Below are 17,935 nucleotides of genomic sequence, written 5' to 3'. Positions count from 1 at the left end.
TCAATTTCGCGATTTTACGAGTGGGGGTCAGTACACCAAATTTATTTATTTTCTTTTTTATTTATTAACCCTCTCTTGTTCTTGTTTAGTACGGGGTAACCCCCCCCCCCCGCCCGGTTCAAAAAGGTTCGATTATCTTTAATACCACAGCGAAAGTTGTAGATGTACATGAAATCACAATTGATAATTCCACCAACCAACCGATTGGATTTATAAGCTTAATTATTAAATTTTTGCTAAATTGTCTTAATGAATATTGACTTTATTGGTACCACTGGAAAGCATATTTCAGTAGCTTTCCAACGATGAGTCACAAGTATGGAGTTGCCATTTAGGATTTTTGAAGAGGGGGGGTTGTCACTCATAACGTCATTCTGGTTCTCCCTCGATACCCCCGAAAATATCACCGACTGAAAGTTTTAAAATTGACACCCTGTATAACATGGGTAGGGTAAAACGTTATCCTGATTTTACATGTCACAAAAAAGTAACATTGTTTGGTATTAGGCTTAAGTTGGTAGAAATTAGTGTGACAACTTTGAATCAATCAATATTCTCTCTGTTATTCAGAGAGAATGTTATTTTAACATTTTGCCATGAGGCCTCTGGGCTCGTAAGCCGGATTGTAACGAGAAGGAGATAGTTTATTACATGAAAAATGAACTAGTCGTTAATGAGCCGATTGATAATCTAAAACATCAAGGAAGAGAATTTCAGAGTTACCTCATGAACTCACTTGGAGATGAATACCTGTACCGAAAATGTAATTCCGTGATTCATTTATGTACAATGAAATTATTTATTAATTATATCGGTCCTCAAATATGATTTATGATTTATTTGTACTCAAATTTATAACATGTAAATTTAGAGCACGAGCGCGAATTTCACTATTTATCACTTGGTGCCTTGATATCGCTCTAGAAAATTCACTACAATAAAATAAAAGAAAAAAAGTGTAGTTTATTTTAATCGTCAAGAATCAAATCTTGCCTTATGAATTACGTTCAGACTTCTAAAATTTGCAATGAATGTCAAAGGTGAAAAATCAAAATTCTCACCTTTCTTCGCAGGTGCCACACTAATTTCTATCAACCTTAATATATAACAAAAATATTAGAATACCGAAAATCAAAAATAGGGTTGAAGGGTGTGTGAAGAAAGCAATTGTTGAAACTACTGCTGAAGAAAAGGAAAATAGAAATGGACAGGCAGTTAACAGATGTAAAACAAACGCGCAAGCTAAAGCAAAGATTCAATTAAACCTAAAAAAATAATTTTTTCTATTTCGGTGTCACAATGATGATTTTCGGCCGAAAACAGTTGTACAAAGACAGTGATTATAGTCGTTTTTTTTTGGTAACTCATCTCTTAAGTTGGCAGTTACTAGTTAGTACAAGTAGTACTTCGTTGGGTACTTCCATGTTTGAACTTCAAAATGTCAGTCTTACTACGCTGCCAACCTAAAACTTAACGGCATAAAAAGTGTTCCCAACATAAAACATGTTAGTTCTAATGTTCCCTATAGTTTCTGATAATGAATTTTTTAATTAAATTAAAGCACCGAAATAGAAAAAATAGTATGAAAAACGCGTGTTACAATGCTTTATTGTAATACTCCTATCTTGCCGATATTCGGCCGAAAACAGTTGTACAAAGACAGTGATTATAGTCGTTTTTTTTTGGTAACTCATTTCTTAAGTTGGCAGTTACTAGTTAGTACAAGTAGGTACTTCATTGGGTACTTCCATGTTTGAACTTCAAAATGTCAGTCTTACTACGCTGCCAACCTAAAACTTAACGGCATAAAAAGTGTTCCCAACATAAAACATGTTAGTCTAATGTTCCCTATAGTTTCTGATAATGATTTTTTTAATTAAATTAAAGCACCGAAATAGAAAAAATAGTATGAAAAACGCGTGTTACAATGCTTTATTGTAATACTCCTATCTTGCGGACAATCGTGGCTACGCTTCGCGTCGCCACTCGTGCCACAAGATAGTCGTATTACAATAGGTCGCATTGTAACACTTGTCTTTCAATATACTATTATATTTGTTAAAACTGGAACCCCTCCGAAAAATTCTACTTAAGTAGTTCGGAACCGGGTTCTAAACCCTGCTTAAAGTCAAAAAATTATGGCAAATAGGTGAAGGTATATTTTAGAGTTTGGTCGGTACAAACGAGGTACAGCCCTTGAAGCCCTCCAAGTTGGGAACGCAAATCTTTTAGGAAAAACTTTCGTGAGTTTACCTACACAAAGATGAGAGAAATGGAAATATTTTGTATGTTTGCACTACGAGCAAAAACAACAATTTTGACCATTTGTGCCAAAACTCCTCCAGCGCCTTACTATTATGCAAAACAAAATTTTAAAAAAAACGCGAGCGCCTTCGTTTAGGCAAGGGAAATTTAAAGTTTTAAAACGATATAAAAATGATCAAAACCGTCAAAGAAATAAGTTCTTTAATTTAAGGAAATTATTTAGTTGCAGTAACATATGGTCATACTAAAGGAATTGTTTTCATCGCCTGATTTTATGACTAACGCCTTATCTTCAAACACACATTTCAAATTAAATTCAAAGTTTTTGAACGAAAGGAAGAAAGTATATATCCCCGGTACTTTACGAATGGACAATTACGTTTTAGGACCTTTAGGTTACGCGATTGCATTCAAAATACAGTTTCTGCTGATTCTTTTGCAACAAAAAACCTCTTAAACCAATCGAAAGGAACTTGCAGTCGCGTTGATTTTGGAAAATGTCGTCTATTTTCGGCCGAAAACACTTTCAGGGGACTTTGTTCTTTTCGTTTGTTGCATATTATGCCCTAAATAAAAAATGTAAACTTACCTTTTTATTAAATCAGCCTCGTCTCGGAAGAAAAACGATTAACCACAGGAGACACGAAACGGTACATAATTAATTCGTTTTTATTCGCGTTCGGGCGGTTACTGAGGAACGGCGGCGATTACAGGTAGAGGAAAGTAGTTTCTCCCCGACTCGCGACGTCCTTATCTCCATTACCAGCGACTGAAAAGCAAAAAATTTTCAAATAAAAACACATTTCACTACGATTTTGTATTTAGAACCGTCAAGTTTCTTTAGAATTAAATTTTGAGCGTGACGTCTTTCCAAAATTTTTATTTTTGAGAAGAGTTCCACGTTCTTCTAAATATTTTTTTAACGAGGGCTTAGAAAATGCGCGTTTGCTTCATTTAAAAACTTAGGTTTACGTCCTCAAAACTGAAAATTTTCCACTTAACGGTGCCGAATTTTGAAAAATCGAAAGGGAATTTTTTCATTTTAAGGTTTAAGATAAGCCCAATAATGTCTGAAAACTGGAAGAAGCCTCTATACAGATATGAAAAAAGTTCAGAGGTTCATTTGCAAACAAACTATTATGGAGAAGAGCTTCTGGGCGCTTTCTTTTGAAAAATGTTTACTATTTTCGGCCGAAAAAGTTTTCAGTGTAGGTACTTACCTTGTTCTTTTCGTTGATTGCATGCCCTAAATAAAAAGTGAAAACTTACCTTTTCATTGAGTCAGCCTCGTCCGGGAAGATAAACCATTAAAAAGGTACGAAACGATGCATCATTTTTGGTTTCTGTTCGGGTGGTTGACGAACGACGCCGACAGCGATTAAAGGTAGAGGAAAGTAGTTTCTCCCCGACGCGCCGTATCACCATTACCAGTTACTGAAAAGTAACATTTTTCAAATAAAATCACGTTGGATTAGTATTTTATTTCTAGAACAATTTGAGTTTACAGATTCTTTGAAAATAAACCACTTTGCACATCCAAACATTTCCCCTTGAAGTTATGTCTAAATTTTCAAAAATCTAAAAAGAATGTTAAAGGTTGCCCTTGAAATCTTGATCAGATTTAACGTCTAGATGTTATTTTGAAACACGTTTAGAGCCTCATAATTGAAGACTTTCAAAACGCAACGAGACATTTTAAAATTAAGGGTGGTCCTTTCATCTTGCCAATTTAATTATCTGCCATTCAATATGCATAAAAACAAATGCAGGAATTATCTGACAGATAAGTGTAACTGAAACACAAAAGAGCGACCAGTAATTTCAAAAACTTTATAGTAAATTGTAGCGAAATTTGAACAGATTTTTGAAATTTAAACTTCAAGGCTAAGTGCCTCAAAATTGAGGACTTAGAGCTTCTACATTAATTTTTAAACTTGTAGATTATCAGTTTCGAATTTAAATTAAACTTGAATTTAAAAAGTTAGTGTAGTTCAAATGCAGGGGAGTAGTTCAGAATCTACTTCGCAAACGGTAGTTTTATTGACCCTTCATAGTTCAAGTGTTATGTATTTTATTTGTTTTTATTCCTAGTTGTATTTTTGTTTGTAATTTTCTTTGGGCATTTTTAAACCGCCTATACAAGAAGAAGTGCCTCCTAATGGAGTTTTGATGTAAAAATTGAACAGTTCGCAGTAAAGCAGGAAGATGAACTTAACTCCTCGGTTATCCACCAGGATCTGCAGATCAACAAAGAAAAGGATTACCACACCCGGAAAATAAAACTGGAATCCCAATCAATTCGATTCGGCTTCTTCAGACACCTCGGAACATCCTTGGTTTAATTGTGAACAGTGCAAATTCACAACACAGTTCCAGAAATTTGAAGGACCACTTAAAAGAGCACCAGTATTTGGAGTCCCTTAAAGATAAAAAATGTGAAAAAGACTGTGATAGTACGGACGATTTTAAATGTGAAGAGTGCAAATTCACTACGAAATAGAAAGGAAACCTAAGTAATACACCACAATCAGGGATGTTACGGTTTCGATGAATTTAACTGTACAATGTGCAGCTTATCCATGACGTGGAAGAATAACCTTAGTCTGCACGTGAGAGGGTGTCACATCGCGGAGAAGTTCCACTGCAAAATTTGTGGCATTGCGACAAAGCAGAGGAAAGATTCACGTTTACCGATGTCACAGTGTGGAGGAATTTTTTTGTGACCTTTGAGATTACAGTACGAATGCGAAACGCAATTCAATCGAACACAATAAGGAGTATCACACAAAGTTATTATAAACTACGGGTATTCGGATAAAAAAATTGGTACGTAAACAAAACAGATTTAGGTTCGAGTAGCTCCTTTCTATCATTTTGTAAAAATAACTCTTTCACACGGACCACTTTGTGGCGCTTCTTGGAACCGCTACTGAGTGGTGCTTTTTGAAGAAACCGTGTTTCACATGGAGCTATGCAAACGAGCGCGACCACCGATTTAGACGCGCTACGATGGCAGGCAGTGGTCGACTTTCGCTGAAATGCGTGACTCGACTATTGACCTGTTGGTTGGTGGCTTGCACGTGGCGCGTAAGTTGCAAACAAAATACAGCGTGTGCTTCTGAGTAGCGCCACAGAGTGGTCCCGTGTGAAAAGGCCTGGTCCGAGGGGGGGGCTCAAACTTCTACCTCGTCTAGCTATGTTATGTAATTTCTGGAGTTCGTATAAAAACTTGTAACACCGTTTCAACTGGGAATTAACGAGCAAATTTTAACAATTTCTAATATTGGGTGGGAGTATGGAGCCGAAAAGACCCGATATCGGAACCGGGACCGATTGCAATTATATACCCCTCACTTGAAACTGGAACCGTTATTATTAGTGCCAAAGAACCGGTACTTTTCAGTTCTCTCTCTCTCTCTATTTTGCGTACACACTGCGCTTTTTGCAAAGCAATTAAAAGCGAAGGGAAATTGGCGCACAAACAATCGGCATAATTTTCACATTTCGTTAAAAACGCATCCCTCCCTTCTCCATCCTAACTTCTTTGTAATTGCGATTAATCCTTGCATTTTGTATTTTCATTAATTTACACGGAAACGAACGCCACAGGCAGAATTAAAATTCAAAATCATTATCATCGATCCGCCCGCAATTTCATGTAAACATTGATCGAAAGATAAAGGAAGCCATTTTATGTGCCATTCGCAAATTCATATTAGCCTATATCTGTTTTGGGAAAAACGTCGCGGAAATAAAATTAATGCGTATAGGTAGGAGAGAAATGCACCATTGCGGAAAACTCATACCCTAGTCACGTGAGAAAGGCGCAGACTCCCGAAAAATCCACTTAATTTCACAAATTTCCTGGGGATTCAAAAATTCGCAACTGTCGCGGTATAGGTACACAGTACACTGGTCTACGTGAAAATTCACGTACGTTTCAAGACCGCATTCTGTTACTTGCAAAAAACGTAAACAAACCATGCCGTGACGTCATCAACCCTTATCACTATAGCATAAGAAATCGCTTTTTTTGCGGATTAAGGGTTGTTGATTACGCTTAATTTTCGAGCAATTAGTACGTGATTGATTTAAGCGACACAATTCTCGGTGAATGTACCAAAAACTGTTTAATTGGGTAGGTACATATTAGGGAGCCCAAGCATCAGGGGATAATTTGAACACTAATTAATTGCGAGCGTGAATTAATTATCAAACGAAAGAAAGTAGACTAACCTTTTAAAGCCGTCCCTGAAGATGGATGCGATTCTTGGAACACAACGCGTTTATTTTGAGCGGTGCTGTACCTAACCGACGCCATTGGAAAACGGAACGCGATTTGAACTTGATAATGGCAATTCGATTTGTTGAGCACGTAAATTAAAAACTAACCCCGTGCCCTTACGCCTTCACCGAGAAAAATGAAAGTCACTCACTAAAATCGAGCATAAGCCACGATCCGTTTAGCGCGAAAAACAGTTAGCGACTGAGTCGTTTTGCTGCAAGTTCGGGTAAGGCTGCGCTCTGATTGGCTGCCAAGCAATAACATGCACCTGCCTCGTTCCTTATCAGCTCCAGACATTGTTTAGGTACACGAATTTGAACATTTTGAATTAATTGGAATATTTTCGTTTTGAAAACTGAAAACCGAATGACGGGAGTCGGGTATACGCGTTACAGGAGAAGCTGCCTTTCCTGGAAAACTCGCTCTCCCTTTTTGCCGTCCACCCCCCCTTCCCCGAACTCAAAATTAAGCCACCGATTATACTTCACTTGTTTCGATTATTTAAATTTAAGGGCACTTCGATTTGTTTTGTTTACACAAAAAAGCATTTCTCTTCGGTCGCCAAAACGTCACATGAGGACTTTGGTACTGAGTGAATGGCTTTAATCCCGAACGTCCAGAAGTGGTCGTAGTCCCCATCCTCTTCTCGCACGGAGGATTCAGCCGAAATAGTCGTAATCAGAAAAGTGACATTGTAGAATAATTCCCTTATAGAGCTCGTTGAAAGAGGCTATGCTCCTGACTCATGAGAAAACGTGTTTCAGGTAAATTCGTACCTTGAGAAAGTCTCTTAAAGAAAATTCAACCCCGAAGTAGTTGAATTAGAAGATTTAGAGCGGAAAATTCGCTTGCAAGAACTCGTCTGCTTGTACACTCTGCAGATAAAACGCATTTTTTAAAAGCGAAACAGCTTGGGATTGTGTCTATAAAGGAGTAACATGCTGTAGTAAAAAGTCACCTTTGCTAACAAAACTAGGCAGGGGGTGTTAAATAATACTCTCTCAACTCCACTAATTGGGGCAAACATAACTAACTGGCATGTATCGGACGAGACCTCATTCTCGGACCATAAACATGTACGGTTCGAAGACACCATGCATACAATCAATTACAATCAAGGTCCCACAACTGACAGACTGGTGCTCCTATGAGGAGTATATTTGGCCTGAAGTTGATGAAATCACCGAAAAAAGGAACTGAAAGTATCCTCAAATGATGCACACACAAAAACTAAAGGGTTAACGAAGGAAAACGTTCCCTGGTGGAGTAAGGAACTAGAAAAACATTAGGCTAAAGTCAGTAGACTATTCAACAAAGCCAAACGACAAAGGCGCGAAGAAACATGGGAAGCTACAGTACAGAAGCGATCTAGCCGAGTACAATTAGGCGATAAGAAGAACCAAAAGAGGGACTTAGACGCAAATTACGGGAAGGAATCGATTCGATACGAACAGCGTCGCGCCTACAAGAAGACCACTCCAATGGCATTGGAAATCTCAAGAAACCCAATGGGAAATACATTAGGGCTCACAAGAAGTACAAGCTTCTTTTCTACAGATAGAGGCAGAAGGCCAGGTAAGGCTGTACAGAGTTAGATTCTGTTAGGTTACATACCCAGAACGTGGCAGGAGGTAAATGTGGTGTTCATACTGAAAGGGTTAAGACGCTCAATCGACCTGCTCAAGGCGTATAGACCCATCAATCTAAGTTCGTTCTTGTTGAAGGTGATGGAAAAATTCCCAGAGCAATTTCTGAGGAGGGAGGTTCTAACAAAACATTCAGTTCACCCTCCATCAACACGCCCATCAAAAAGGAAAATCGACAATCACGACCCTACATAGTTTAACGTACAAACTTGAAAAGGTGCTCATGTCAAAAGAGCTGGCTCTACTCACGTTTGTGGATATAGAAACTGCTTTCAATGACACCGATCGCATGAAGCCAGCAAACCGTCCGCTGAAAACAAAGGCCTCACCTCCACAACAATAGGCTAGATAAAGTCCATGCGGTGGAGCAGGAAGATAACGGCAAGACTAGACGAGGAGTCTATATTTATCTATGTTTACCTTCTTGATAGATTATTAATGAAAGCGACACAGTCGTAGGGATGGACGGACGGATCCACGGAAATTGATAATATTACTGAACTACCTTTTAGAGAATTATACTAGAGTCCGAGGTTGGAACTGGAACCGAAAATAAGACACCTGAACCGATTACATTTATAAGTCCTCACTTGAAACCGGAACATGTACCAGTATCATTATTATTAATTTATTAATTAAATTAATTAAGGAACCAGTAAATCAAGTTCTCTGACAGTGACTTACACGTATATTTTTGCGAGTGGCTTAAACAACTCTGGTCGAGAGGTGGAATTTTTTGGAAAGACCTAAAGGGTCTGGAAAGATTTCGATTGTTTTAGAAAGTTTAACAATGTTCTAAACGCTTTTCAGCCACTAAGTCAAGAGGAAAAGATCGTTTAGAAGACTGCAGAACTGCTTTTCCTTTTTTTTAGGTGCATTTCAGGGTCCCCATGACCTCTTCTTGTAGATTTCCAAATTTTTCTATTTTCTCCTCAGAGCGAGGTGGACGGACGCCTAACAATCTTTGGAGGAGTCCTAGAAAGAGTAAAAAGCTCTGGTTGGCAAAATGCTTTGGACTTTAAGGGAACTGGATGCATTTGAATGCTCTGAATACTCTAAAATAAAAGTTTTTTAAGTGCCCCTAGAGACCTACATGAAGCTTCGGTAATACCAGGAGAGTACTAGGAGGAATAAGGGAAAGTTATTGGGTCATCACTTGCTACAGTGCTGGTACTAACACGATAATAAAATTGTCGTACTAAAACACTTTAGGAAAGGAAGATTCCAATGGTTTTTCCGAAAACTATCCCAAACGTCTTTATGCCTGAACAATTTTGCGAGAAAAAATAAAAAAATACCCGTTAGTACAAACGAATATTCGGTTATTTTCTCCAATACTACCAGGAGGTACTAGGGAAAAAGCTATTAGTGAGTCATCATTTACTAGAGTATTTTTTTCTGGAGGGTATCCATACCCTCAGACTCCCCTGCACTACGTTTTTTACCACAAAAGGCGTTTACTGAAAGCACTAACACAATTGTCGAACGTAGCATCACGTGTACAGGGTGGCTCAAATTTGTGGCTCACCATTGGGATCTTTGTAACGGTGAGAGTTATAGTGTAGGTTACATGGTAGTAAACTTGTCCCCTGTCTTGGACTGTTGTGACCTTTGTATAAATTTAATTTTCATCTCTTTAGACAGCATTATTAAAATTTATTTGCAGGGCGGTAGATTTGAAGGTGACAGTTGTACATTGCACCTACTACCCATTTGAACTACTATTAGGTTGACGCGTTTTTTATGAATCATCGAAATAGCATTGCATGCAAAGTCGTATGTTCCAGTTCAAGATAAACGCACTGTTATTACTTTTTTATGGACGTCATATTGGGTTTTTACGGAATGAGATGGAGGACCAAAAATAAATTCATTTGAATGCATCACCATCATAGCCATTAGCCATGTTGATTCGACAGTTACCAGTGGATGTTGTTGAGAAATGGATGTAGCACATTTGACTTTGAAATGTTTCTGGTAAAAGTATAGAGTGTGACACGTCCTTTTCTTTTTCTGTTTTTGTCTTCTCTCATTCCGTAAAAATTCATTAAAGCGTCCATAAGAAAGTAGTAACATGTAGCTACTATATCCAGCGTGTTATGGTCATTCAGATTCTCCAAAAAAAAGTGCCAAAGAGGAGGTGCTAACGGAAACCATCCATTTCCGACAGTTTAAGCTAGGAAAAATGAAAACGAAATTTGACATTCAAAAATTTCAAATGCGTTTTTTTAGTCACAAAAATTTATTGGGTCATCATTTGCTCATAGACTATCTATGCAAAATGGATTGTTAAAAAAACAACAAGCAGCTTCATTTAGGCATGCGCTTAATAGGCGGAAATTTAAGGTTTTTGTGCGAGACGTATAATTGAAAAAACAGGTAACTCCAAATTAGAAAATTGAATGAAATGTTATCAAAATTACAGTTCCCACAATCAAAATCGAGACAGAATTTTAATATTATTTTGAAACTGACACGTTTAGAATTATCGGTATCGGTTTCAAATTTTGAATGATCAAATAGTGTAGTTCAAATGTAGCGAGGTAGTTCTAATTCTGCTCGGAAAGGATAGTTTTATTTACTCTTTGTAGTTCAACTATTTGTTTTTGTTTGTTTGTCAATTGTATTTTCGTTTATAATTTTTTATCATTTTTAACCCGCCAATTACAGAAGAATGTCCACAAATGTCAACATTAAAGTCGAATTACAAGAAGAAGCACTTCCTAATGGAGTTGATGTAAAAATTGAACAGTTTGCAGTAAAGCAAGAAGATGAACTTAACTCCTCTCTTATCCACCAGGATCTGCAGATAAACAAAGAAGAAGATTACCACACCACGAAAATAAAACTGGAATCTCAATCAATGACCGATTCCGCTCATTCTGACTCTTTGGAGCAACCATGGTTTAATTGTGAACAGTGCAAATTCACCACACAGTTCGAGCGAAATTTGAAGGACCACTTGAAAGAGCACCAGTATTTGGTGTCCCTTAACGACAAAAAACTAAAATTTGAAGAAGACTGTGATAGTACAAACGATTTTAAATGTGAAGAGTGCGACTTCACAACGAAATGGAAAGGAAACTTGATTAGACACGTGAAGGGTTGTCACGGCACCTCCGAATTTTACTGCCAAAAGTGCGACTTCACGACGAAGTCGAAAAGAAACCTGATACACCACAATCAGGGACGTCACGGTTCCGATGAGTTCAATTGTAAAATGTGCAGCTTCTCCACGACGTGGAAGAATAACCTTAGTCTGCACGTGAGAGGGTGTCACACCGCGGAGAAGTTCCACTGCAAAATTTGCGGATTCGCGACGAAGTGGCGGAAAAATTTATCTGATCACGTGCAGCGACGTCACCGCGTGGAGGAGTTTTTTTGCGACCTTTGCGAGTATAGTACGAATGCCAAACGTAATCTCATCGACCACAATAAGGGGTATCACACGAAGTTATTGTAAACGTACTGGTATTTGGATGAAAAAATTGGTACATGAGTAAACAAAACTGATTTATAGTGGCTATTTTTATAATTTTGTAAAATACGGCAGTCCGAGGGGGATCAAACCGAATTTTAAAAAGAAGAAAAAATTGTAAATAAACATTTTAAACATTATTTTGCAATTTATTTGTTGGAATAAAAACTTGTAACGCCTTTTCGGAAATAATCAGGGAAGTCGCCCTATTTTAATAATTTCTGATGTTGGGAATATGGTACAAAGGCCCTAAAAAGATGTGAAAAAACTTTGGGAAGACAAATTTAGAAAGGTCTGAAAACTAGACGGCTTTTGTAGGAATATTAATTTTCTAGCCCTCTTTGGTGTCTTTAGTTAATTGATATGAGAAAATATTTATTCCTTCTCCATATATTCAAATTTAACATATACTACATGTTTCGACATAACCATGTCATCATCAGGTAAAAGAACTAGTGATCACAAAGAGGTAGCCTATATTCTCACTCAACGGCTGAACGCTATATGTTAAGTGGATGCTTTGGCACTCTTTCGGTTTTGGGGTCGTCGACAGCTTCAGAAGGCCTTTCCGAGTCTTCTAGCAGGCTGGAGGTCTTTCCAGCATCTTTGAGGTTGAAAATTTTTGCAAAGGAAGACATTCGAAAACAATTATAGGATTTTCAGATCGTTCTATATCACTTTCAAGGAATTGTGGCACATTTAAAGAACGTTCTAGCCTGTGGGACCTTTACCAGAACTTTATAAGGTCTTTTAAAAAGCTCGACAAGGGCGTGGAAAACTCTGGAAAGCTTTAGAACGATGGAAAGGTTTTAAGTAGATACCCTACTGCTTTCCAGAGCTTTCAACGTCATCCTGAGTTACTGAATTCCAATCCGTCGTGCATTTTAGAACATTAAAAGAGCCTATTCAGGTTTCGCAAGGGCCTGAGATGGTACAAATGTCTGGAAAGGTACGGCACGCTCAGGAAAAGATCTACAAACCCTTGGAAAGTCTCTGATTGGAAATAATGCTAATTATTTCAAGAGGTCAGGACTTCGTGCTTTCCCGAGATTTTTTAAACTCTTATTTCATGTTGATTAAACCGAGTCAATATTGTCAAAAACGGCTATCTTTTGTTAATTAAAAAATGAGACGCGACGGATTTAATCAAGTTTGCACAGAAAACAATAGCAAATCAATTGGTGATAGGGAAATAAAACAATCGCCACTATAGATACAGGATAGGTAACAATATTGTTCGAATAGCTTTCTTTTGTTATTAATTACCTAAAACTGTGTTCGTTGATGAACACGGAACAAATACAATTGGGAGTTATCAATTTGGTACCTAACGTTTATGTTGTGTTCGTAATCCTACCTAATTCTTAATTGTTTATGCGTACCTAACTCAATACGAAGATGCACAATTAATTCTTTGCCAAAAAAATGTACAAAGCTTTGAATCATAAAAACGTACGCTCAGGTAATAATTAGGTAAATCACTTACCGAAATGCTCAATTTCCAAGTCTTGGGTTTCTACCACATAACAAACGATCTATTTATCGATTAATCTTCCAGTGTAATCAATCTTAAGGGTAGTTTAGCCCAAGTCTCGCGAAAATTATCGAAAAAGACGAACCCGCACGTTTCAAAGCACACTGAGGACGGTTACTGTTCTCGACTGGGCCCTTATCGCGATAGACAGCAGTCGCGCGAGTCGGTGATTGGTGCATTTTGGCGTTCGAACATGTTTATAATCCGCGTCGAAAACTAGAACCTATTAAATTACATTAATTATTGCAAAATTATGCATAGAATCAGGCGCACTTGTGAATATTATGAATTGTGGACGTTCCCGAGTTTAGTAAATTGAGACGGTAGTACTCGATTGGGAAAAAAAGATGTTGCAGACTTGAGACTAAGAACATGGAAAAACCATAATTAGGGTAAAGCGGCGATGTCCCCCAAGTCTCCAGGGTGGCCCCGACGTTAAACCTTTGGGATTTGAGAATTCGGTAGTCCTAGGGCGAAGAGTGTCCGAAAGATCTGTATAAATAAATAGTAGCTCCTTTAAATGCAATGAAAAGCACTTTCGGTCTACCTCTGAAGCCTGAAATAATTTACCACTTGTGATTTTATTTTGTATTCATAAGGGGAACCCGACCAGGCGGCACTTAGGCGCACCAAATGCCCTTTGTGCATACCCCATTTCTTTCACAACCAGGTTCGATGACCGTTCGTCTCAATAAACGATAAGGCCCTGTTTAACCTAAGTTGCTTCACCCTCCCCGGTTCCAGATAACTGTAGAAGGAGCTGATGTCTGTGTCCCGTCTAAAGGGGTGCAAGTAATAGTTAACCATCCAGTGTCTCTTTTTCTAATGGTTTCTATTCAGTTCTAGAAGCTTCAAGGACCCCGATTTGCAAAGGGGCTGTGGACTGTCTGAGTCCAGTTGCTTGTTACCACTGAGCCTGGTCACCCAGTCTTTTAATCCTGGCCATGACAACGGAAGGAGTAATTCCTAGGGTAGGCTCCGGCCCGACGAAGACTCCACCACTGCTTTCGCCAGCCAGCTCGTTCGCCCATTATCGTTGTTCCCTTTCCGCAGTACGCTGGCACTCAGATCATCTATTTCAGACTCATCGAATCTATCGAGAGTCAGAATCTGTCGACAGACCCTCAGCGCCACCTGACGGTCAGTGTAAATGTCAATTGCTTATTACGGTACCCTTTACGGAGGTTCCCCTCTGCACAGGAAACAGGCGGGTGCTATGCTGAGCAAGAGAGAAGCTGATGTCAGCTCTCGGTCGATAGCCCCTTTCCGCCAGGGACCCGTCTGTCAACCACACTGGCCTCTTAGGTTTGAGGAACGGGCAATCTGAGTTCAGCTCAGGGTGAATCTTTGGTCTTAGTAAGACCGCCCCGGATCACATCCCTTCTTACGGGAAGAGGTTTCCTCCCAGATCCCCCGTGCCCAAGGTTGCCTCAATCCTTCCACTCGTCCCAATCGTTTAGCCGTATCGATGGCTTTTAGCTTCTGCCCCCAAAGCCGTGTAAAGCCTCTAGTCACAGAAGTGCTTCCTGTAGGTTGTTCTGCGCATCCTCGCACCCTCGATATCTAGAAACGTTCCCAGGGATCCCCCCCCCCCCTCCCTTTCCAGCCTGTAAGCATGTGGAATGGATATTTTATTTATTTTGCCTTTATTTTCGTGGAGAGTGGAAAGAGCGAAATTTGATGACCGTCTGACATACCTTCAAGGAATAGGCTAGCTATACCTATTGCAACAAAGGGTTCTAGGACCATTTCCCTAAAAGTATAGTTTAACGCGGTAGAAGTGAGTCCGCGGACGGACGGACAAAACGCAAAAAAAATGTGCTAAAAATATATAAAGACATTTAGGTTAAATGGGGGAAAATTTCCCCCCTTTTTGTGACAAAAGAAATTTTCGAAAAAGGTTTCTAAAATAACTGAGATATCCTCGAAAAACTGAAATTGCCAAATTTCGTTTTGAGTTTACGGAAATGGAGTGTTCTCCTTAGCATATATGCATCGGCACCTTTTTTCGGAGAATCTAAACTGTTATCAGTATATAACACGCTAAAGAGGTAGGATAGCTACAGGGTAATATTGTTATGGGGGCGTTATTGGATATTGGATTGTGGTGGCGATGCATTCAAATGAATTTTCTTTTTCTGTCGTCTATCGCAATCCGTAAACATTGAATATGGCGTCTATAAGAAATAAAAAGTACTAGCGTGTTACGGAAATTCTGATAACAGATTCAAATTCTGCGAAAAAAAGGTGTCGTCTATCCATTTCGGACCGTTTAGGCGAGGGAAATTGAAAACGAAATTTAACATTTTCAGTTTCTCCGTCATATCTCAACTATTTTCGAAGGTTTTTCAAAAATTTCAAATGCGTTTCTTTTTTGGTCAGTTTACATTTTACAGTTTACACTTTACAGTTTACAGTCTACAGTTTACAGTCTACAGTTTACAGTCTACAGTTTACAGTCTACAGTTTACAGTCTACAGTTTACAGTCTACAGTCTACAGTTTACAGTTCACAGTTTACAGTCTATAGTTTACAGTTTACCGTTTTTCGAAGATTTTTAAAAAATTTCAAATGCGTTTCTTTTTTGGTCACCAAAACGGACAACTTTTGTCCACATTTAACCTACGCTCATGTATCTCTCATCGTTACAGAGATCCGAATAGAGAGCTACGAATTTGAATCACCCTGTACATAGAGAAATAACATCTGTATGAACTTGCCAGAGCCACAGCTTTATGTACGTTTGTAGAGAGGAGCTCCTAAATGGTAAACATTTTTTATTGTTTAATATTAAATAGGTACTTGTAACACACTTCTTGATAACGTTATTGATTCTAGTTATATGGACGTGCAACTCATTAAAATCGAACCAAAACAAGAAGAAGAAATTCATTCCGATCTTCAAGATAACCTCTTAGTAAGCAACGAAGCTTTGGTTACAATAAAGGAGGAAATTACCATTACTGCACAGTGCTCCAAATTGCTCAATAATGAAAAAGTACAACAACAAACTGAATGTGACTTTGGTCAACACATAGCAAATGGTAAGTACCTAAATTGCAAGTTAAACACCTTTTAAAGAATAATGTTTCAGAAGCCTTTAACTGGGCTCATTGTGATTATGGAACAAAGAATAAAAAGTTGCTTCAACGGCACAAATGTAATGTGCTACAATGTGGTCACTGTGTTTACAAGACAAATTTTGAATCCTACTTAAAACGGCACCTTTTGAAACATAAGGAGTTGAAATGTACTAATTGTGACTACAAGACACATTACAAAAGCAGCTTTAAACGACACCTTTTAAAACATACGGATTCTAAAGATTTCAAATGTGTTCATTGTGAGTATGGAACAAATAGTAAACAATCTCTGAAAGGGCACATTTTAACCCACAAACTTTCTAGTAATGTAAATGTGTTAAAATGTACTCATTGTAATCATGAGACAACTAACAAAAGCAACTTTAAACGACACCTTTTAACACATAGTGATTCTAAAGATTTTAAATGTGTTCATTGTAATTACAAGACAAATAACAAATACTACTTTAAACAACACCTATTAAAACATAACAATTCTAAAGTTTTTAAATGTGATCATTGTGATTACGAGACAAATCACAAACCCAGCTTTAAACGACACCTTTTAAATCATACCGATTCTAAAGCTTTCAACTGTGTTTATTGTGATTACAAGACAAATAACAAATACTACCTTAAACATCACATTTTACTTCATACCGATTCTAAAGATTTTAAGTGCGGTAATTGTGATTATCAGACAAATGAGAAACGCTATTTTAAACGCCACCTTTTAAATCATACCGATTTTAAAGAGTTTAAATGTGCTCATTGTGATTATGGAACAAACGATAAGCAATGTCTTAAAGGACACATTCTAACACACAAACTCTCTGCTAAAGTGCTAAAATGTGAAAAGTGTTATTACGAGACAAATAACCAAAGCAACTTTAAACGACACCTTCGAACACATACCGATTCTAAAGACTTCAAGTGTGTTCATTGTGACTATGGCGCAAATAATAAACATTCTCTGAAACGACACATTTTAACACACAAACTTTCTTGTGCTAAAATGTCCTAATTGTGATTATGGAACAAATAATAAACAATGTCTTGAGCGACATCTTATAAAACATAAAGTTTCTAAAGAAATAAGATGAGCTTATTGCTTAATTTAGTAACCTCTAGACCCTAATGCCTTCAAAAAGATCCCCGGAATAACCCCTTCCTATTTTTACTTAATTAAATGACGCCTAGTAATTTTTTTTCGTGTTACTTCCCCCCTCCCCCCAAGTGTACGAACTTAAGACTACCTAGGCCCTCAATTTTTTGCTGAATCTCAATTCACACAATGTGGGGGCAGCACCGAGTTAAGATTATCCTTTTTTAGAAAACCCAAAACTCTTAAAAATCCAAATTAAGAGATACCATTACAATGGAAAGGTTCTAATGGGCACTTGTAAAAGGTTGAAAGTTTGAAAATGATTTTTAATTTTTCAGAACTCACTTTCTATGCCACTTGCATAAGATCTAGGTGAGAATTGTATAATGTTTCGTATACCTACCATAGTTTTAGACCTAGACCGTTCTAGAAATTCTTCATAGGCTTACGAAGAGGTGCTAAAAGGTTAGATTACAATGAAAAGTGCCTAAGACGGGTTTCCCAAAACTTTCTAAACCATTTTTAATCTCCTTTCGAGC

At 37.9% G+C, this 17,935-nt stretch overlaps 1 protein-coding gene and 1 long non-coding RNA gene across 2 annotated transcripts; both read left to right on the top strand.

Annotated features, from left to right (window-relative positions):
- Nucleotides 1-10,807: 10,807 nt before the first annotated feature.
- LOC116180147 (zinc finger protein 337-like) lies at nt 10,808-11,814 on the top strand. The gene is made up of 2 exons (XM_031500009.1): nt 10,808-10,819; nt 10,867-11,814. Exon 2 carries the CDS (start codon nt 10,871-10,873, stop codon nt 11,657-11,659), a length of 789 nt encoding a protein of 262 aa, XP_031355869.1. The 5' UTR covers nt 10,808-10,819; nt 10,867-10,870; the 3' UTR covers nt 11,660-11,814.
- A 4,119-nt stretch (nt 11,815-15,933) lies between these two features.
- Nucleotides 15,934-16,797, top strand: LOC116180152. The gene is made up of 3 exons (XR_004147080.1): nt 15,934-15,974; nt 16,047-16,252; nt 16,303-16,797. It is a non-coding gene; the product is annotated as an uncharacterized LOC116180152 (long non-coding RNA).
- Nucleotides 16,798-17,935: the final 1,138 nt, after the last annotated feature.

This window comes from Photinus pyralis, unplaced genomic scaffold (assembly GCF_008802855.1).
Source record: "Photinus pyralis isolate 1611_PpyrPB1 unplaced genomic scaffold, Ppyr1.3 Ppyr1.4_LG9, whole genome shotgun sequence".
Classification (NCBI taxonomy): Eukaryota; Metazoa; Arthropoda; class Insecta; order Coleoptera; family Lampyridae; genus Photinus; species Photinus pyralis.
This window is presented reverse-complemented; position numbering and strand designations above follow the sequence as displayed.